Below are 22,215 nucleotides of genomic sequence, written 5' to 3'. Positions count from 1 at the left end.
ATTTGAAATCTTGCCCAGTGTATGTTTCATAAGTAGTCCCACAGTGCTTTCAGATTTAAAACAAAAGATAACCCTCCAAACGGATACATTTTCTCTTTCTCTTCTCTTCTTTAGGCTTTTCCTCCAAATGCCATCACTGTATTTTTTTACTGCAGTTCAGTGACTATATTCTTCACCATAATCAAATTGGTCAGCTATCGCCTACACCTCATGTTTGATAAAGGAGAAGTAATTCAGCAGAGGCCCTCCAAAAAGAAAGAAAAGCCAAGTAAAGACAAAGAGGCCAACAAGGAACACATGACTAATCACAAAAATCAAAGGTAACATTTCTGTTGATGTGACAGTTCATAATTTAAATGTTTCAGCATTGGTGAAAATGTTTTCCATTTATTAGCTGTTCGTGAAAATACACCAGTATAGGCAGACACAAATCTGAACATTTTTCTTCTATTGAACCATACACTTAAGCCTAAAATTGATACTGATAATCAAGACGGTTTAACTATTAACATGACCTTATACAATGCTCCACAGTTCATTTGCATTAGGCGTAACAGAGCAAAGTATTTTACTTCAGCATTTTTATCTCGCCATTTAAATGCTTAGTGCATGACAGAGTATTTTCAAAAAGAACACTGGTGTTTATTAATATAGAAGTCATACGTTGCATGAAACTGAAATATTAAAAATGATTCTTGAGGGTCATTGTCACTTTTCTCGCCCTTATTTCTGATAGTTCCTTAGGAGAGCATGTCTTATTTTTTTCTAAATATTTTTTAATGTTTATTTATTTTTGAGAGACAGAGAGAGACAGAACATGAGCAGGGGAGGGGCAGAGAGAGGGGGAGACCCAGAATCCGAAGCGGGCTCCAGGCTCCGAGCTGTCAGCACAGAGCCTGACGTGGGGCTCGAACCCACAAACCTTGAGATCATGACCTGAGCCGAGTCGGACGCTTAACCGACTGAGCCACCCAGGCGCCCCGAGCATGTCTTATTTTAAAGTAATATTTATTATTCTCCCTTAAAAACAAAATTTGTACACAATGACGATTACACAATGGGATCTAGGAAAGGGAATTGTTTGGGGACTGCTACCCAGTCATAGTTCTGTTTGATAACATCACTGCTCTTGTGTTTCTCACATGGGTTAGCAGCACCAGGCAGATTAACAATGGCAAAAAGGAAGAGCCTCACCGGAACCTCTCCACGCCTCCCCTCCGCTGCAGCTCCAGAGGGCAGAGCATAAACTCTCAGCACTCATCTGGGCCACTGGTCAGTGTGTGTTTTTCTGTTTCACACTGTTCTTGTTGTGTAGTGTTGATCCTGCCTGGACGGGAACGTGCAGGGGTATTGCACGTTCAATACAGTTCAATACAATGCAGTCAGTACTGCCCCCGTGCTGTGGCCGACCGCATCTCAGGGTGTGGAGATGACCCCTGGGGAGCCCTTGGACCGCGAGATAAACATCCAGTCTCATGCTGGAAGCACAGCATTGGCCTCCTCTGCCGGCCGCCCCACCTGCCGGGCCTGCCACTCTGGCCAGAAGAACCTGTCAGCAGACCTTGACCTCCTTCTCCTCTGCTCCTGTCTGTCATTCACCTGAATCACCATATTTGCAGTGTCCTCCCCTGGAATCAACTGCACTACCCCACATGTCCACATTGAATCACGCCTGTCTCTTGGGCAGTCACTAAATCCCCTTCGCTCCAGACTAACTTTATTGGGCTCTACTCGCGGGTAGCATACCGTAGCCCCTTTCTCTCTCTCCTTTTCACTTTCTTAACTATCAAATGCCCTTTTATCACAGTACAGTGGTATTGCTTGGGCGTCTACACTTACCTAGATTTTGTATTCGTTTCTGCTCTCCATTTTATCAGACGCTTAAGCAGAGCAGACACTGTATAGTCTCGTCCCCACGTGCCATTTGCTTTTTTTTTTAATTTTTTTTAACGTTTATTTATTTTTAAGACAGAGAGACAGAGCATGAATGGGGAGGGTCAGAGAGAGGGAGACACAGAATCTGAAACAGGCTCCAGGCTCTGAGCGGTCAGCACAGAGCCCGACGCGGGGTTCGAACTCACGGACCGCGAGATCATGACCTGAGCCAAAGTCGGACGCTTAACCGACTGAGCCACCCAGGCGCCCCGCCACATGCCATTTGGGAAGACAGTAACGGCTGCTTCAGGGGTCCGCTGACTGCCCAGAGATGGGCACCAAGCTGAGTCATGGATTGATTTTTGTTCTTCTGTTTGTCTAGGAGTTGCCGGCACAGGAAACAGTGGAAGATCTCAAAGGTAGAGTGTTCATTACCGCCATTTAATATTTCATCACAGCATTAGCTTCAGGGAAGTGAAAAAGAATTCTTGTAAAACAGAATGCCAGTGAATTAATTCAAAGTAAGAACTGTACCTAAGAAGGCATAGTTCTAGTTCAACTTCATTTCTCTCACTCTTACTTTTCATTATTTCTCATCAGAATTTGTGCATCATTTCTACATCTAAATTGTAGTATGTCATCGATCGTATGTCATTGTGCTTTTTCCAGTCTGCATTTATTTCATGTGGCTCAGAACAGCAGATAGAAAACCGGATCAATTCCTCATTGATTTTCAAGCTTTTTATTGTAGTACTTCCATTGAAAAATGACAGAGGAAATTATAGAGTGTTCCATGGACTGCATTTCCTTCAAGTTATGAATTTTGTTTCTGGGAATTTTCTTTTAAGCCCCCAGATCTTTGTTTCACTTTTTTACAAAGATTTCATTTTCTTATCTTTTGATTGTTTTCAGAAAACTCAGAAAAGAGCTTTTGGAGGCCCGAATTAACTACTTCCTTTCTCTGCAATTCTATTTTTTTGTAGTACTACTACAAAGAGAAATTTATGCCCTATTTAAGTTTCGGAAGTAGCATAAAATTTTATCTTCGGTAAAACAGCTGAAATTAGCACTTGGGTCTGAAAACCTGAAATGAAGTTTATTTTTTCACCACTCAGCTAAATTCCATGAGAATATGTAAGGGATTTTTCGAATTCTTTTTACTATGTTACTACTACCGAAAAGAAGTGAGTGTTAACTTAGGTTTCAAATATTTTAGTTACAAAGTTTCATTTGTATAATAATAACAGTGTTATTTTTGTTATTTTATGTTATACCATATTTATATATTATGTTATATATATATTATATATATATAACATTATATATATAACATTATATATGTATATAACGTTATATATATATGTTATGTTATGTTATAACAATATGTTATACAAATATTTATTATTTGTATAATAATAACAGTGTTATTTTTGTTATTTTATGTCCATTTACACACACTCACACACACACACACACACACACACACACACACACTTTTTTGTCATTTTAGGCTACTTATTCCAGATCGAGCTTACTGTTGCTATTAATTCCATTACTTTATATTTTCAGTATTTGTTCTGGCCCTTTTTAACCTCACCATTCTAACTGAAACAATTACTTCCTTCCTTCCTTCCTTCCTGGTAGTAGGAATTGCAGTAGAGACTTTGCATGTATGATGAATGAAATTCTGAGTCATAACAAGTAAAACGTACAGGTTATGTGTTTTTTTTTTTAATTTTTTTTAATCTTTATTTTTGAGAGACAGAGAGACAGAGCACGAGCAGGGGAGGGGCAGAGAGAGAGGGAGACACAGAATCCGAAGCAGGCTCCAGGCTCTGAGCTGTCAGCACAGAGCCTGACACGAGGCTCGAACTCACAGACTGTGAGATCATGACCTGAGCTGAAGTCGGACACTCAACCTACTGAGCCACCCAGGCGCCCCCATACAGGTTATGTTTAGATCCACACCTGACTGCTAAATCCAATGTGTTTTCAACAAAACTGCACTAAAGCAATTTTTTTTTTTTCCTAGACCAATCTCATAATACACTATCCTAGTATTCAATTCTTTTTGTTGTTAAAAGGCACAGTAGTGTTGTTTATTTTTTTAACAGGTCTATTGAGATATAATTCAGATGCCGTGCAATCCACTCATTCTAAGTATATAATTTAATGGCTTTTAGTATATTCACAGAGTTGCATATCTGTCATCATAATCAATTTTAGAATATTTTCCTTACCTTGAAGTGAAACCACGCTTAGCCACACTCCTCAATCACCCCACGTTCTCCAGGCTCAGGCCACCACTAATCTTTCTGTCTCCATGAATTTGCCCATTCTGGACATTTCATACAGCGTGGTCTCTTGTGACTGGCTCCTTTCACTTAGCATAACGTTTCCAAGGTTTATCTATGTTGTAGCTTTGTATCATTGCTTCATTTCTTTTCATGGCCAAGTAATATTCCATTCAGTGGCTATACCACATTTTGTTTATCATTCATCAGTTGATGGACTTTGTGTTCTTTCCCCTTTTGGGCTGTTATAAATAATGCTTCAGTGAACATTCATTGGGCCAGTTTTTGTGTGGACATGTGTTTTCATTTTCTTGGATATGTACCTAAGAACAGCATTGCCGGGTCACGTAGTTACTCTGTTTCATCATTTGAGGATCTACCAGATTGTTTTAGAAACGAGGTGTATCAGTTTACATTCCCACCATCAATACATGAAGGTCACAATTTCTCCATGTCTTTCCTGACACTTGTGATTGTCTGTATGTTTGATTATAGCCATTCTAGTGAGTATGAATGGTGTCTCACTTTGGCTTTGATTTACATGAAATTAGTTATTTTTCTAATGCCTAATGATATTGATGTTGTCACCATCATTATCCTTAGAGAAATGTCTATTCAAGTCCTTTGCCCAGTTTTTAAAAACTTTTAAAATGTTTATTCATTTATTTTTGAGAAAGAGAGAGAGAGAGGGAGAGAGAGAGAGAGGGAGAGAGGGAAAATCCCAAGCAGGCTCCATGCTGTCAGCACAGAGCCTGATGCGGGGCTCAAACTCACAAACCGTGAGATCATGACCTGAGCCGAAACCAAGAGTCGGATGCTTAACTGACTGAGCCACCCAGGTGTCCCCTATTTGCCCAGTTTTTATTCAGATTGTCTTTCTATGGTAAGTTGTAAGAATTTTTTATATATTTTATTTTATTTTTTAACTTTTTTAACATTTATTTATTATTGAGAGACAGAGAGAGATAGAGTATGAGCATAGGAGGGGCAGAGAGAGGAGAAGACACAGAATCTGCAGGAGGCTCCAGGCTCCGAGCTGTCAGCACAGAGCCTGACATGGGGCTCGAACTCACAAACTGCGAGATCATGACCTGAGCTGAAGTCGGACGCTTAACCGACTAAGCCACCCAGACGCCCCCTTTTTTTAGATACGAGTCCCTGATCAGATATAGTTGCAAATATTTTCTCCCAGTCTGTCGGTTGTCTTGTCACTTTGTTACTGGGGTCCTTTAAAATGCTGAAGTTTTTAATTTTTATGAAGTCTACTTTATTGTTTTGTTGTTATTATTGTTGTTGCTTGGGCTTTTTGTGTCACATATAAGAAACCGTTGCTGAATCCAAGTTCATGAAGATTTATTCCTGTTTTATTCCAAGAGTTTTACGGTTTTAGCTCTTATAATCAGGTCTGTGATCTGTTTTGAATCAGTTTTTGTGTATGATGTGAGGTAGGGGTCCAACTTAATTCTTTTGCACATGTTTTTTGTTGTCCTAGGATCATTTATTGAACAGACTGTTTGCTCCCCATTAACTTGTGTTGGCACCGTGCTGAAAATCAGTTGACCATACATGTAAAAGTTTATGTGGACTTTCAGTTCTATTCTTTTGGTCTATATATCTATCATTATGCCATTATCAGACCATCTTGATTGTAGTAGCTGTGTAACAAGTTTTGAAACTGGGAACTGTGAGTCCTCTAACTTATTTTGGCTATCCTGGGTCTTCTACATTGCCATGTGAACCATCAATTTCTGCAAACAATACATCTGGGATATTGATAAGGATTTTATTAAATCTGTGGATAAATTGGAGAAGAATTGCCATCTTAACAACATTGCATTTTCCAGTCCATGAACTTGGGATGTCTTTCCATTTATTTAGTTCTTCTTTGAATTCTTTTGACAATGTTTTGTAGGTCTTCAGTGTATAAGTCTGGTACTCTTGTTAAATTTATTCCTAAGTATTTTATTTTTTAAATACTCTTATAACTGGGATTGTATTCTTAATTTAATTTTACCTTGTTTATTGGTAGTGTATGGAAATAGAATTGATTTTTGCACATTGATTTCATATTGTACAAACTTCCTAAATGTTTATTAGTTCTAATAGTTATTTAGTGGATTCCTTAGGATCTTCTATAAATAGAATGATATCATCTGTGAATAGAGATCCTTTGCTTTTCCTTTTCCAATCTGGTTGCCTTTTTTTTTTTTTTTTTATTGACTAATTGCTCTGTCTGCAATTTCCAGTACAATGTTTATTGGATGTTATGAGAGTAGATATCATTGCCTTGTTTCTGATCATATGGGGAAAGCATTCAGTCTTTCACCTTTTTATATGATGTTAGATTTGGGTGTTTCATAAATAGCCTGTGTCAGGTTGAGGAAATTCTCTTCTAATCTCAGTTTGTTGAATATTTTTTATCATGAGAGGGTACTGGATTTTTGTCAAATGCTTTTTCTGTATGTCTTGACATGATCATATAGCTTTGCCATAGTATCTTTCTTGATGAGTGTGTGTGTGTGTGTGTGTGTGTGTATTTAGTAATATAGTATGTTTTTTATAGTTAAAGTGTCAAGGATAGAAAACAAATGACTGTACTGGGTTAGATTTCATTGCTCAGCAATATCTTGGTAGAGTCATTTTAGGCCAACTATTTTTCTTAGTTTTCCAGGTAGGAAATTTATTATTGTCATTTTTACTCAGGATTAAGCAGGCACTGAGGTATGACGTGCTGATGTGTTCCCAAAGACCCATTTATAGGCCATGGTATGGCTTTATTTATTTATGTACAATAAGTTGTAGTTACCAACTTTCTTCCCTTGGCTTTCATAATAGCACACTTTCCTGACTGACTTCCTTCTCAATGTCCTTTGATTTATCCTCCTCTGTTGTTTGACATGTAAAGGTTGGAGTACCCTTGGTCTTGGGCCCCTTTCTCTTCTCTAGATACCAGGTCTTCCTTGGCGATCTCACATCTAGCTTTAAATACCATCTGTGAAATGATGGTGAGTAAATCTGTTTCTCCAATTTTGACCTCAATCTGGACTTCTGTCCCAGGCATCCAGTTGCCTACACCTATTTTCCTCCCGGATCAGGTGTCTAATAGTCATATTAAATGGATCACCACCAGATCTCTCAGTTGATGTCTCTAAATCTGTATCTCCTCTGGTTTTGTCCTTATCAGTAAACAGTCCCACCACCAGTCCTGTTACCAAAGCTTTAAAGTCAAGGAGTTTTCCCTTCCCGCACTGCCTTTAGCTTCAGTCCATCAGCAAGTCCTGTCAGTTCGACTCCAAAACATATTTCAAATTTATCTCTTTCTCTCCATGTCCACCACTACCGCCCTAGTCCAAAACACTGTCATTCATCAACTACAGCAGCCTCTTCCCTGGTCTCTCTTCCAATTTTATCGTACCTCACCACAGTCTATCCCTCATGCAGCAGGCAGGGTTATTTTTAAAATCCTCATTCAGATCATGTGCCCCTTGAAAAACTTCTGCTGGATTCACATTATTCTCAGCATAAAATCTACGTGCCACACTTTGGCTTATATTTTGGACCCTGCCAGCCTTGTGGATCTCTCTTCTTCTCATGTTCCCTTTGCTTTTCTACTCCAGCTTCATGGAGTTTCTTTCTCTTCCTCAAACATGCCAAGCAAGTTCCCATCACAGGGTCTTTGCACTAAATCCTTATTTGCTTTAAAACCTAGGGTGCTCTTTCCTCTCGTCTGGTACATCAGGAAATGGTCCTGTGGGCATACAAATCTGTGCAGTCACAATTGTGTGGTGTGGGAAGTAATGAAACAAAAATGCATTATGAATGTTTTTTATAGACCCAACCCAAGACCCCGTTCCTCAGGCCCTGCCTGGTGGTTTGGATTCCTCCTGCAATATTTTTATTCATTTTCAACAGTGCACTTGATATTGTGCAGTCATGGAAAGCGTCTCTGATGAGACCACATTCAAGTTTAGATCTGAATGGCAAAGTAAAGGAGCCATACATACAGATAGAGAGGCCATGTGAGGGAGTAGAAAAGCATCAGGTCAGGACTCAGGGGATCTGGGCTCTCGTCGTAGATCTGTCAGTAGTGTGGCAAACTTGGACATGTCTCTAGACACTTCCGTTCTTCTATTTCCATGACAAGGCATCTACTCTGTAGAATAGGATAACCTGCATAGCGTTGCTACAAAGTCAAATAATTTTCACTATCATCATCAACCAACATTCATGAGTGTGGATAAGATAATAGGTTGGTTTCTTTGGAGGACTCAGTGAGCATAAATTGTGGTTGTTTTTCTAGAACACCATGCAGCCCAGTTAGGAAGGTAATTTAAATGTACATTTAAAAAGAGCTACAGGGGCGCCTGGGTGGCGCAGTCGGTTAAGCGTCCGACTTCAGCCAGGTCACGATCTCGCGGTCCGTGAGTTCGAGCCCCGCGTCAGGCTCTGGGCTGATGGCTCAGAGCCTGGAGCCTGTTTCCGATTCTGTGTCTCCCTCTCTCTCTGCCCCTCCCCCGTTCATGCTCTGTCTCTCTCTGTCCCAAAAATAAATAAACGTTGAAAAAAAAAAAAAAAATTTAAAAAAAAAAAAAAAAAAAAAAAAAAAAAAAGAGCTACAGTTTAAAAAGCGTATGGTAAATAAAGTTTAGTCCTACAGACATTAATTGCTTAAGGATTTCAGAAGAGAGCTTATTTCTGGTTCAGCTGATCATGGAAAGTTACATGTTGGAGGAGGTTATGAAAAAAGCCTTGAATGGGGTCTCCAGTGGGAGAGGAGAAAGAACAGTCCAGATGGGAGAGATAGGCCCAGAGTTTGTACTAGAGTCAAAGAAAGTCTTCGACTACAACAGTGTAGTGACTCAATTCTTTCTACCAGAGTGTCCTTGGAGGGAGGGGAGGGGGTGTATATTCCACCTGCTCCAGAGGGTCATAGGCTGAATCAGCCTATGGCAAGGATTAAAAAAATACATGTTATGTCTTAAAATGTTTCATTCTTTTTCATCATATGCTCATTTGTTTACATAATAAGGTAATATTTTATATTACTTTAAGAGTTGTATTTATTTTTTTTTCCTCTAATATTTGAGTAAATGACAAGTTGCTTATCCTGGCTTTCCTGTGGCTTTGCAGACCTTCGCAATAGACCCCTTGAGCCCCTAGAGAACACTCTTCATGATAGAAGTGAAGGAAAACTGAGGTATTGATTGATTGAATGACCATAAGGCTGGGCAAGAAAGAGAAACCAAAGTATTACCCGAGGGTTTCAAGCTTAAGAGGCTTAGGGAATGGTAGGGTCGTTAACAGATATAGGAAGCTGGGAGGATAGAGCTCACTCAGTCACCATCATAAGTATTGCAGATACAATTTAGAAATGTTTTGGGGCACCTGGGTGGCTCAGTCGATTGGGCGTCTGGCTTCGGCTCAGGTCATGATCTCACGGTCTGTGAGTTCGAACTCCACGTCGGGCTCTGGCTGACAGCTCAGAGCCTGGAGCCTGTTTTGGATTCTTTGTCTCCCTCTCTCTCTGACCCTCCCCTGCTCATCCTCTGTCTCTCTCTGTCTCAAAAATAAACAAATGTTTAAAAAAAAATTAAAAAAAAAAAAGAAATGTTTTGAAAATTTATGAATCACATCAGAAGTGTGAGGTTATCATTGTCCTCAGAACAAGGCGCTAACAAGCCCAGTGCTAAGCCCTTGGCCTACTATTTTCTGCATCTATCCTTCTAGATCCTCATGGCAGCCTTAAGAGTTTGGTATAATTATTCCCATTTTACAGGTAAGAGGTTGAAGACAAGAGCAGTGTTTCTCCACTGGGGGGCTGTCCTCCCCAGGGAATGTTTGACAGTGTCTGGGGGCATTTTCCATTGTCATGATTGAGGTCACAGTTGCTCCTGACATCAAGTAGGCACAGGCCAGGGATGTTGCTAAACATCTCACAATGCAGAGGACAGCCCCCACCACAAAGATTTATCTGGTCCCAAGTGAGAACAGCGCCACAGTTGAGGATCTGGGTTTAAAAAAATGTTTTTTGATGTTTGTTTGTTTATTTTTGAGAGTGTGGGGGAGGGACACAGAGAGAGGGAGACACAGAATCCAAAGCAGGCTGCAGGCTCTGAGCTGTCAGCACAGAGCCTGACTCGGGGCCCGAACCCACAAACCGGGAGATCGTGACCTGAGTTGAAATCGGATGCTCAACCTTATTTTTAAACACCGAGATTTTAAAAACAATTTCAGAGTGGAAGTGATATTTTAAAAATAAGCATCCAGCAATAGCACTATTAGGAATTTATCCAAAGGATACAGGAATGCTGATTCATAGGGGCACACGGTCCCCTATGTTTATAGCAGCGCTTTCAACAATAGCCAAATTATGGAAAGAGCTTAAGTGTCCATTAACTGATGAATAGATAAAGAAGATGTGGTTTATATACGTAATGGAATACTACTTGGCAATGAGAAAGAATGAAATCTGGCCATTTGCAGCAACGTGGATGGAACTGGAGGGTATTATGCTAAGTGAAGTAAGTCAGCGCAAGACAGATATGTTTTCACTCATATGTGGAAGTTGAGAAACTTAACAGAAGACCATGGGAGAAGAGAAGGGGAAAAAATAGTTTCAAACAGAGAGAGAGACAGACCATGAGACTCTTAAACACAGAGAACAAACGGAGGTTGTTTGGGGGGGGAACAAGGGAGAGGGGAAAATGGGTGTTGGGCATTGAGGAGGGCACTTGTTGGGATGACGCTGGGTGTTGTACATAAGCGATGAATCATGGGAATCTACTCCCAAAGCCAAGAGTGCACTGTATACACTGTATGTGAGCTAACTTGACAATAAATTATATTACAAAAATAAAAGAACAAAAATAAGCATCCAACCGCATCGGTTGCTAGGGCTGCTTTTCTCGCTTTGCATTACGAGGTCTCGCCCCGGGACGGCTCTCACCTGTTTCGGGAGCTAAGAAAGTGCCTGTGGTTTATTTCAGGTGTCATTCTCTCAGAAGACCAACCTGTAGCACCTGTGTTATCTACCTCACCTGGTGTCAGAACAGGAAGTAAAGTGTGCGCGCCGGAAACCACGACCACGCCAGCGATCCCCAGGAAACCAGCTGCGGCAGGAAGTCCAGCCAGCGACGAAGGGAAAGAGAGGGGAGGCAGGCGGCAGCCCCCGCTCCGCCACAGGTCCGAGGGCGGCTTAGTGGAGAAAGAAGCCTCGAAGAAGTTGCCACACCTGTCTCTGTCTCAGTACGACTTACTAGAAACCGATGTCTCTTTCCAGCCTTGGGGGAGTGAGAACTCAGTCCTGAGTCCCGAACCGGCGAATTACGCCTCGGGCTCCTTAAGGGACCGGTGGCAAAGGGAGTCCCCTCCAGACAGCCTGAGCAGTAGCTGCCCTCAGTGCAACACTGTAATCGCCAGACCTGCACGTGCGTCACCGGGTGCCTCCCGGCAGGCGGACCCGCCCTTGAAGCAGGAAGTGGACTACTTGGACAGCGAGGTAGCTGTCACTCTCATTGATACTTCTCAACCTGGAGACCCACTGAGTCTGCATGAACCCATTAAAATTGTCATCACCATGAGCAGTACTCCGAACTCCATGACAGACTTGGAAAGTTCGCTCCACCTAAAGGTGATTGGCACTGAGAGAGCTGGCTTCACGTCTGACGCTGAGCCGGCTGCCCCCGGGGTGGCCAGTCCTCCCAACACGGAGCAGATAAGAATTCCTGTCATCACACTGGAGCTCTCTGAGGATGGGGCAGGAGGCGCCGTGTGTCCCGAAGGCAGTGGAGGTGACAGGAGTCCCGAGAGATTGATGGTGGAGGCATCATCCAATCAGTGTTCTGGCTACGAATCTGGGGAAGGAGGAAATGCCACAAAGGATGGCAGTCCTTCCCCCACAGGAGACCGCTGTGAAGCAACCCCCCCATTCACACCTCACGCGGCCCCTGAGACGGAGGGGGGAAAGGAAGGCCAGGCTAACCTTGACCCATCATCTTGTAAAACCAGCCATGAAAAGAGACACGCCCGGGTTCTCAGCGTGGACAGTGGTACAGATGTCTTCTTGAGCAAAAGTTCCGCAGAAATTATAAGCGATAAAGAAAAAACAATACCAACTTCCAAATCTGACCTGGAGGCTAAGGAAGGACAAATACCAAATGAATCCAACTTCCTCGAATTTGTCTCCCTATTAGAGTCAATCAACACTTCCAAGCTGGCAGCGTCCAACCAAAGGAACGGCTCAGTGGAGCAGAACAAAGACAGTGGGCTTCTCGGAGGTACGATTCCACATCATTTCTGTCGTGCTGATGCAAAGAAGGCAATACATGTGTGAATTACCTTCTGTGATTTGGTTTTGCGAATGGCAGGATATCGGACCATTGCTGCTTGGTGTTATTGATAATTGCCGAGTGTGCCAATACTAGTGTGCTGAGCACCTATCAACAAGGGCTTACTCCAGCAGGAAATTTAAGGTCTAGGAATGAATGTTCGGCTTCCCTAGAAGGCCGCGATGTTTATTTCCGAGGAAATAAGCAATTATATTTTATCACAGTGGCCAGAACTCAGTAGATTTCTGTCTCTTTAAGAATAGATGCATTCTGGGAAAGCTGATTGTAAACTACATTTCTGTGAAATGAATCCACTTTTCTGTTGAGTTCCATTATAAAATCCTACGTGCAGGGCTCCTTAATTATCCCAATTTGTAAACATAATTATAACAAACACACAGCTCTTAATTTATGTCAAGTACTGTCCTAAGCCCTTTACATGTATTAACAGGCATGACCGTACATTGTCATCTGCCCCAGACGGTCCTCGTTTATACTTTTTTTGCCACCATAATTAGTAATAGAACCGCTTTTCACTCTCAAAAGTGTTCCCAGTTTGAATAATAAATTATACAGTTACTCTCATCTTAACTCATTTACTCCTCATGTAACCTTATTTAAATAGCCACATATGGCTGGCTACTGTATCAGATAGCGTAGATCTGTACATGTGTGTCTTCCCAGGAAGCTGTGTGTATGGTGGACAGAGCCCTGGCTTTGGGACCTCAGAACCCAGGGGCAAATTTTGGTTTTGCAGTGCCAGCTGGGTGAGATTGGACAGTTTACTAAATCCATCGGAGTCACAGTTTCTTCAATAAAGCAGGAGTAACAATATGTTGCAGATTTACTGTGAGGATTCAATTAGGAAAATGGGTGAAAAGTCTTGCTGCGTGATCAATTTCAGCCTTTTATTCTGATTCCCCCCTCAGGCCACGTGTAAGGTTTATTTGATTTGTCTACTTAAGTTTCTGTTCTTAAATTTGTCAGCTAACCACATTCAATCTGAACCAATCTGAACAGTATTAAATTGGAAATCTAGGGGTGTGCAAAGAAATATGGATTCTACTTGGTTTTCTACGGAAAGGAAGGGGCTTGGTTTCAGGAATCTGCATGTGTGGCAGGGAGGGAGGAGTGGATTATTTACCTCTTTCAGGAAAGGACAGGGTTTATTTATTTATTTTTTTTAATGTATATTTATGTGTGTGAGAGAGAGGGAGAGACAGAGCATGAACAGGGGAGGGTCAGAGAGAGAGGGAGACACAGAATCTGAAACAGGCTCCAGGCTCTGAGCTGTCAGCACAGAGCCCAACGTGGGGCTCGAACTCAGGAACAGCGAGATCATGACTGGAGCTGAAGCTTGATGCTCAACTGACTGAGCCACCCAAGTGCCCGACAGAGGTTTTCAATTGAAGGATGAAAGAGCAGGACGTAAGTCTTTTAGTTCTTGGAAGGTGAGAACTCAAGGTGGCAAATTAGATGCTGTTTCACTTCTATCTTGGAGATCAGTGATATCTTCTTGCTCCTCTATCAATAATAATTTGTTATGTGCTGTTATCTAAAAACAGAAATAGAGTATATTTCTTACACAACATGACAGTGTTTAATGATACCAGCAGCCTAGGCAACGCGCCCTCATCTTTCTCCTGCTTGATAGCAAAACAGTGCTTGAGCTTTACGTGATTGTCAAAAGATACAAGATTTCCCAGTTCTCTCTATGATACTCTTCTTTCCAACCCAGGCCCTTTCTGCAAAGGGCTTTATGATTATCTTCAGGGCTTGGGGGTGTCCTAAGGTTCAAGGCTACGGAAAACCGCACATGTATCAAAAGCCTTTTAAAACCATGGTTTGGTTTTGTTTTGGGGCAGCTTAATTTAACTTTGTGGAAGTAAACAAAGACCACTCAAATGAGAAGAAGCAAAGGCTATTATTCAGAGCTTGCTACAGCAAGGGAGTCGGCCACCATCACCTGTGTTTTGGTAGAGACTCAAAGGCAGGCGGAGGAGTGGGAAAGCTTTGTAGTGGGGAAAAGGGAAGGCTTCAGGTGTGCTCCGACTGGAGGCTGGGGATACTGGAGGCAGGCTACTTAGAGCATCCTGTGTGATTGGTTAGGGGGGCATGTTTGGCTCTCTCTGGCTGGAAGCAGGGACAAAAATTAGGGAAGCTGTCAGTTATTAGTCGAGTCCTGGCCATTTGGGGCCGATTCTTACAGAGGTTATCGTTTGGCTTCCTGGACTGTTTGCTAGAAATAATCATCTGACTTCCTACAAGTCATAGGACTTGTCCATAGCATGTTGGCTTTCTGGACTGGTTGCTGTAGATTGTGGGTCAGAGTTCTATTTCTATATGTATCTTGTGCGGCCACCACCTGTGTCGTATTCAATCACTTCTAGGATTTCTAACAAGATAATTATGAATGTATGTAGAGATGCTTTTTGAAGAATGATCCAAAGTATGGAAAAATGGAAACAACCTAAATTTACAACAATAGGGCTCTAGTTCAATAAGTTATGCTGTATCGATGTAATATTATATAACTACCATTTCTAGATGGTCAAGAAGAATATCTGATGTCATTAAATATTTATAATACTTTAACGTAAATATAACAGTTATAAAATCATATCTGTATTACAACTTAATTTTTGTGAAAAAAAAAAGTGTATATGCCTAGAAGAAAAGACAGGTATGGTACGTATGTATCAAACTGACTCCTGTGGCAGCGTGGTAGGGTTAAGAGTGATTTAAAATTTTTTTTCTCTGGTTTTAATTATACACAATTATGTGCACTGTTTTTACAGACAGAAAATTCCTGTCAATATGTTATTTTAAAGGGAAAAAGGAAAACAGATAGTCTGTATGTTGACATATGTAATGTACCCATTTAAGAGAAGGAGAGACTAAACTATGAGAAAGAGACACGAATAAATAGAAGATACGTGCAGCATGAGGGGTAGAGCTGTCTACATTCGCCTTTCTGCAATTTTGTATGCGATATGATCACTGGCTAACGCTACTTGTTATGATAGCACTTTCTCACAAGCGTGTCTCTTGAAAACTGAAAGCTTCTATCTTGACGAGCTGTCAAATGAAAGGCAAACATTTTTGGATCCAAGAAATTCTAATGGCAGTTTCACAAATGTGCTGGGAATGTTTATCTTCAGGACTCACATAGAAGCCAGCAGTGTTTCTCTAATTGCTTGAAGTCCAGGGATGAAAATCTTTGTTGTATACATAATCGTGTGATTTATACTCCAAGGAAGCTAACATAATTTTACTTTTTGAGGGCCCAGGCAGATCTTAGTGGGCTTTTCAAATGGCATGTCTTGAAAGGACCTGTAGGTTCAAACCACTCACTTGTGTTCTTCTCTTAGACAACAGTTTACTCAGAAGAACATAACTCTTGACATCTTTGGTCTTGGGAATACAGTGGTTTTTATAACCCTAAAACTGGCCATTGGGGTATATCCTCAGAAAAGGAGGGGCTGACCCTTAGGGGTGGATTCCATTGTGCATCATGGTATAAGCTAAGGCCCTTATTTTGGTCAATTATTTAAAGAGGATTGCAAAAACTCACAGAATCTTTTCGTACCTATTGATTTCAGCATTCTTATTCACCTGAAATTATTCTCAGGGCAAGGAGCAGGTGTAGTATATCTCACTGTGTCTTCCACGGTGCCAAGTACAGAGTGCAAAGTCGACTATTTAATGAATATCCACTTTATGAAGGGACTAAGTCTACCTTTACCTTGAAAATCTAGAGGTGGAGAATGAATGAGAAGGAATGACTGATAAGATTTTAAAGCGGTAAATGGGACGTTGCTCCAAAGTAGTCAGGTTTGTTTACGTAATTATTTTTCCATCTGATGCTGTCCATTTATGAGTTATGAACCTTTCAGGCCCGAGTAATCGAAATGGGTGATTTTCAATCAGCTGAGCCAGTGGTCACTGGGGTTATTTCAAGGGATTCCCTGAACCTAGAGTAGGTGATGTCCATAGATAGCTCAGTAACCTGCCTCTAACATATAAACTGTTTTTCAAATATACCTAGGTACTGTCATAATTGGTAAAAATAAAATTGATCAAAACACATTCTGAATTCATAGGAGCTGTGTAGATTTTCTGTCTATTCTTGTTTCAGTTTTGGTAACTTATTTCCAAGGGCTTTCACATTAATTTCTTATTTAACATTATGTTAACACATCGATGTTTTTCAGATACCTGCTCCCAGGAGAAAAGGGAGGAAATCCAGGAACGTGAAAAGCCTAATGGACACAGTTCCAAACAAGGAAAACCAGACGTGCAAAGTCAAGACCACACTAGCACCAGCCCTGTGTTCACCGAGCCTGCCAAGATCACGACCCTGTGAGTCTAACTTACTTACTTAGCTTCATGTTGGGGCAAAGTGTGAAGAAGCCTCAGTTAGTGGCTGCTTCTTTTAATGGTTTGTTAAGGATAAGGAGGAGTTCCTAATAGTTCTTGAAACTTTTATATATGTTAAGTTTCCAGGGCAATAGACAAAGACAGATAATCTACAGGGTAACTTCCCAGCAAGACAGCTCCGTCTTGCAAGTTATCAGTGGGCCTGAAACATCTGTGCAAGATGAGATGTCTGTGGACGCTATGCATGTCTTCATCGATGAACACGGTAAGTCCTTAGAGCTTTTTAGTAACGAGGAAGAAGGGATAAGGCTAGTGGCTTTCTCATGCCCGTGTGGTCTCTTAGCCTCAGTACTAGACTTTGGAACAGGAAGACTTACTTAGTCCTGCGATTTTCTCACATAGAATGTTCTTGACTTAGTCCTACGATTTGCTCACATAGAATGTTCTTAGAGCAGAGTGTGCTCCTTCCTGCCTCAGGGCCTTTGCACATAGCATGTCCCTGTACATAGCCCACAATGTGCTATTTATCCTTCATATCTTAATTCTAAAGAAAGTTCTTCAGGGAAACCTTTTCTAGGCTCCCCAGACTTAGTCAGATTCCTCTGCTTTTTGCTCTTAACCCCCTGTCCTTTTCCTTCTTTGATACTATTATAACTTCTAATTATTTATTGACCTATAATAATTTGATTAATGGTATTTTCCCCCTCACAACTGTGAACTTTAGGAAAGCAGTGCCTAGTACCTAGTAAATATTTATTGGATGTATGTTGAAAATCTGACCTTGATATATATTTTTAGTGCCTTGTCATAAAAAGGATTTAAAATAGCAAAAGAAAGAAAAAAACAAAGAGAAGGAAGGAAGGAAGGAGGAGAGGAAGAGAGGGAAGAAAGAAAGGGAAGGAAAGGGAAGGAGGAAGGAAGTAATGTTAAGTGGCAAGTTCAAAGTTCTATAGATAAGTGATATAGGCCCTTGTTTTTTGAGGATGGGTATTTGGCTTAAGACATCAATTAATGTTTTTTACACATCAATTAATGTTTGTTATTTTACTCTCAAAAGAATCCTGGTTTGGATAATGAATAATATGGTTACCCTATCTACAGATCAATCCTTTGTGGTCTGAAGTGCTTTTGCATCAACAGACAAAGAAGTCTTTTACACTTTAAAGAACAACATTAACACTTATATCAAAGCCTCCAGGGGGGCTGCGGTCTTCCTTATAAATGTATCTCTTGGTGGGAGGAACCTTCAAGTTGAGGTCCTGTCCTTCAGTCTACCTTCCAGCTGCTTATAACACAGTTAATTATGCTCCCGTGTTACCTGAAGAAGGTACACCTCAAACCTGTTCTGCGGAGAGACCATTTCCATTTACAAAGTGAACTGATTTTCACACCTCAATACCCGGAACCTCTTTAGCAGACTAATTTAACTCTGCAAATTAATTCCATCTCTTGCCATCTCATTACTAGGCTGACACACTAGGCAGTGCTCTGTGCCCCTGCTCATCTGCGAATTCTGAGGTGGGGATGGTCTCATGACCTCCATGAAACAAAACCACATGCTTGATAAGCCTCTTTTAGCACATGATACAAAGACACATGGGCCTGGTATGTTTCATCATACTGACACATGATGAAAATAGACAAAACGATGAACTGAAAACAGTTGACCCTTGCCCAACAGAGTTTTGAACTGCACAGGTCTCCTTATACATGGTTTTGTTTGACTGTTTCTTTTGGTTTTTTGGGATGAATACGGTGCAGTACCGGAAATGTATTTTCTCTTCCTTTTGACTTTCTTAATAGCATTTTCTTTTCTCAGGCTTACTTTATTATATGAATACAGTATATAAAACATATCACATTCAAAATGTGTGTTAGTTGACTTTGTGTTATGGGTAAGGCTTTCCCCGTTAATTAGTGGTTGAGGTTTTTTTTTTGTTTTTTTTTTTTCAACGTTTATTTATTTTTGGGACAGAGAGAGACAGAGCATGAACGGGGAAGGGGCAGAGAGAGAGGGAGACACAGAATCGGAAACAGGCTCCAGGCTCTGAGCCATCAGCCCAGAGCCTGACATGGGGCTCGAACTCCCGGACCGCGAGATCGTGGCCTGGCTGAAGTCGGACGCTTAACCGACTGCGCCACCCAGGCGCCCCAGTGGTTGAGTTTTTAAGTAGGGAGTTAGAGTCATATGTGGATGTCCAACTGTGTGGGTGGTCGGTGCCCCGAACACCTAAGTTGTCCAAGGGTCAAATGTATATAAAAGTGAATTAAAAGATGGTGCAAATTAATTGATCAAAAGCAATTAAGTAATAGGTAACCGAGGCAAACTTGTCTCAGCATATTATTAGAGAGGTATGTCAAGAAGATTTTTTTAGTTACACATTCTGTGGGAAAATATAAAGAATGGACCTAGATTACCAACAATTATTATTAAAACAGTCCAAAATGAGTTCCTTCTGACTTGAAAAATGTATAAGCTGGAATGATCATATACGAATACTTGTCTAATATTCTTTGCTGAAATTTCATGATTTTCTAGGGGAAATTAGATCCTGTTATTTAAAGTCTGGAAATCAGAAAGAAGGCCCTTTACAGCATCAGCCATCAAATTATGACAGTTTCTCTCGTGCTCGGTAAGTGGAGGTCTGGTTTCTGGTTTGGGAGCTGTCGTGTTGCTGGGGGACATGTAAATTAGCCTGACTGCAAATGAAGTGAGGATCCTGGTGTAGAATGAATGTGTTAATCCGTTTGTAGGTGTCAAAGCATGTGGGTTTTGTGTGCGAGAAAAAGAAAATCTGATATCGCAGAAAAATAAAAAATAAACTGAGCCATTTTTGCAGTAGCCACGTCCAAAAATGAATGTAACATGTAAATATCAATAGAGAGGAATCGTGTGCAAACAATAGTGCTGCCTTCTGGTAGGATGACGGTGCAACACAAGAACTTGTTCTTAAATTTGTCCCGAGGAATGGACCAGAAATGTAGTTAGTTCTCACCTGCAGTAATAATGGAAGCAAGCTCTTTTGTAGATTGATAATCTAAACATCTTCCTTATTTTCCTCCCTTCAGTATGTATTGAATAACTTCCTAAATTATATTCTAAATGATGTTAATTAAGTTCAATATTGAATTAGCTTGTGCATCTGGAACATACCCAGATTCATGGGCAAGCCGTAAATCTTACTAATGGCAGACGGAATTCATTGTTCATTCTGGACTTCAAGATTCTTTGAGGATAATTCACGTGGACACACCTCAGTTGTCTGCTCTTAGTGGGGAAGTACATTTATCATGTACGTTCCTTTAGAATTGCATGTATATAAGATTTATGGGAGTCCTTTGTGGTGTGATTAGAATGCCTTAGGCGTCACGCCTGGAGAGTTCAAAGGGAGTTACAGGAACCTTAATTCCAGATCCTGCGGTTCAGTGCTCCTTCCCAGGGTCAAAGTTTCCTGCACAGGTGTGCATGGGAAATCCAAGGAGGAACCCCACGTGGGCCTAGAAGGAAGACTGTCTGTGTCCTTGCGGTCTGGTCTCCAGGTGGAATTTTGTTGTGTACCAGCCTTTTAGGCTATTTCCTCATTGCTGCCACTGCTGCTTAAGAATGCTGGTGTTGGGGTGCCTGGGTGGCGCAGTCGGTTAAGCGTCCGACTTCAGCCAGGTCACGATCTCGCGGTCCGTGGGTTCGAGCCCCGCGTCGGGCTCTGGGCTGATGGCTCAGAGCCCGGAGCCTGTTTCCGATTCTGTGTCTCCCTCTCTCTCTGCCCCTCCCCCGTTCATGCTCTGTCTCTCTCTGTCCCAAAAATAAATAAACGTTGAAAAAAAAAAAAATTAAAAAAAAAAAAAAAGATTGCTGGTGTCAGCCATTCCGGCAGAGTTGATGGGTACTGTAGGTGGTGACTCTCCCAGGCCACGACCCTGAAGCAGCCTGCTGTATCCAGAGTCACTCCTGCAGGGAAACACGCATATTCTCCATCGCTGGCAGGCCTTCCACTCTTCCTCTGTCTCCCTCAGGTGCCCACGTTCTGGTCAAAATAGACAGAAGGGTGCCTGGGTGGCTCAACCGGTTGGACTTGATTTCGGCTCAGGTCATGATCTCAGAGTCTTGGATCGAGCCCCACATCAGGCTCTGCACTAAGTGTGGAGTCTGCTGAAGATTCTCTCTCCCTCTCCCTCTCTCCCCCCAGTTTGTGTGCTCTCTCTTTTTCTCTCTAAAATACAAAACAACAACAACAACAACAACAACAAAAAACCAAAAAGCCTGGAAAACAAAATTCTTCTCTAGCCAAAAGACACACAAAGTCCCGTGCAAATGGAGGCCCAGGAGAAGAGGGAGGTTTGATGCACTCACCTCAGCCCTCGCCTCCAGGACATTCGTTACAGTGGCTTGATGGACCTAGGCATCTAAGATGGCAGGTCCCTCAGACCAAATACTCAATTCTGCGAGCACACAGCGTGGAAAGCTGTCACATTATTCTGCAGTCCTCCGTTGCAAGCTGTAGTGTTTTTAAACTAAATTTAAAACAATTACAAGCCCCTTATTTTATCCCAAAATAAAGCTACCAGACTTTCTTATTTTTCTTTTCCTGGGCAAATGTGCTTTACTTTCCCGCTCCGTAAAGGCTTTGATTGCCTTTGCCGTTAATGCCCGTTAGAATAAGGTCGCGTATCCAGAGCCTGAAAAAGTTAAAAATGTACAGTGTGCAAATAAGAACCAGAGAGAATGCCTGCAAGGGTTCCAGTAGGCTCCTCCTCCGTAGGTTTTGCCTCATGCAGAGCCACCCGCGAACTCGAGTTTTCCCCATTCATTGCCCTCTCTTTATTAAATTTCCCACAAGTCTTGCTTTCTTTCATCTCCCCTGCGTTTCCCCTCCAGACTAGAGCTCTTTATTGTATAACCTGCCCTCTATTTCCAGAGCTGTCAAGGCTTCGGTGTGCCACAGGGCACTGACTCGGAGCGAGAGAGCTTCCGGCCAGGTGTGGTTGCTAGGGCTGTTGAATGTGTGTGTGCTGAGCGCCCCCGAGAAGCCCTTGGACAGTCTCAGGTCAGTCCTTCCCGAGCACTGCCGTTTTGGCTACATACAACAGTTAGACCCCCTTCCTACTACACCTGAGAGAATCCGAGTCAAAAGGCCTCCTCACCGTGGGAATTTGGGGTCATGTAACTGAGACATCTTGCAGACGTCTTCAGGGGTGTGGTTTCTCCTTCTCCATCTCTCTCCTGTTCCTGCGTTTTGACACCCCTCTCAAATACTGAACTCTGATGGTCAGAAGATGCCTGTAGTAGCCCCGGGCCTTATGTCTTCTCTCAATCGAGTCCAGCAAGGACAACATGCTTC

The 22,215-nt window shown here is 41.8% G+C and overlaps 1 protein-coding gene across 2 annotated transcripts in view; it reads left to right on the top strand.

Annotated features, from left to right (window-relative positions):
- The window catches only part of PCNX2 (pecanex 2), a 301,846-nt gene that overhangs the window by 27,387 nt on the left and 252,244 nt on the right, over positions 1-22,215 (top strand). The window contains exons 2-8 of one of the 2 annotated variants that reach the window (XM_030334389.1): positions 115-320; positions 1,152-1,272; positions 2,258-2,294; positions 11,156-12,445; positions 16,711-16,858; positions 16,996-17,141; positions 19,416-19,509. In XM_030334389.1, the coding sequence (XP_030190249.1) occupies positions 115-320; positions 1,152-1,272; positions 2,258-2,294; positions 11,156-12,445; positions 16,711-16,858; positions 16,996-17,141; positions 19,416-19,509 (2,042 nt within the window). Of the gene's footprint in view, positions 1-114; positions 321-1,151; positions 1,273-2,257; positions 2,295-11,155; positions 12,446-16,710; positions 16,859-16,995; positions 17,142-19,415; positions 19,510-22,215 lie in introns of those variants that run through there. The other variant, XM_032595131.1, reaches the window with a different exon arrangement.

Source organism: Lynx canadensis, chromosome D2 (assembly GCF_007474595.2).
Source record: "Lynx canadensis isolate LIC74 chromosome D2, mLynCan4.pri.v2, whole genome shotgun sequence".
NCBI lineage: Eukaryota > Metazoa > Chordata > Mammalia > Carnivora > Felidae > Lynx > Lynx canadensis.
This window is presented reverse-complemented; position numbering and strand designations above follow the sequence as displayed.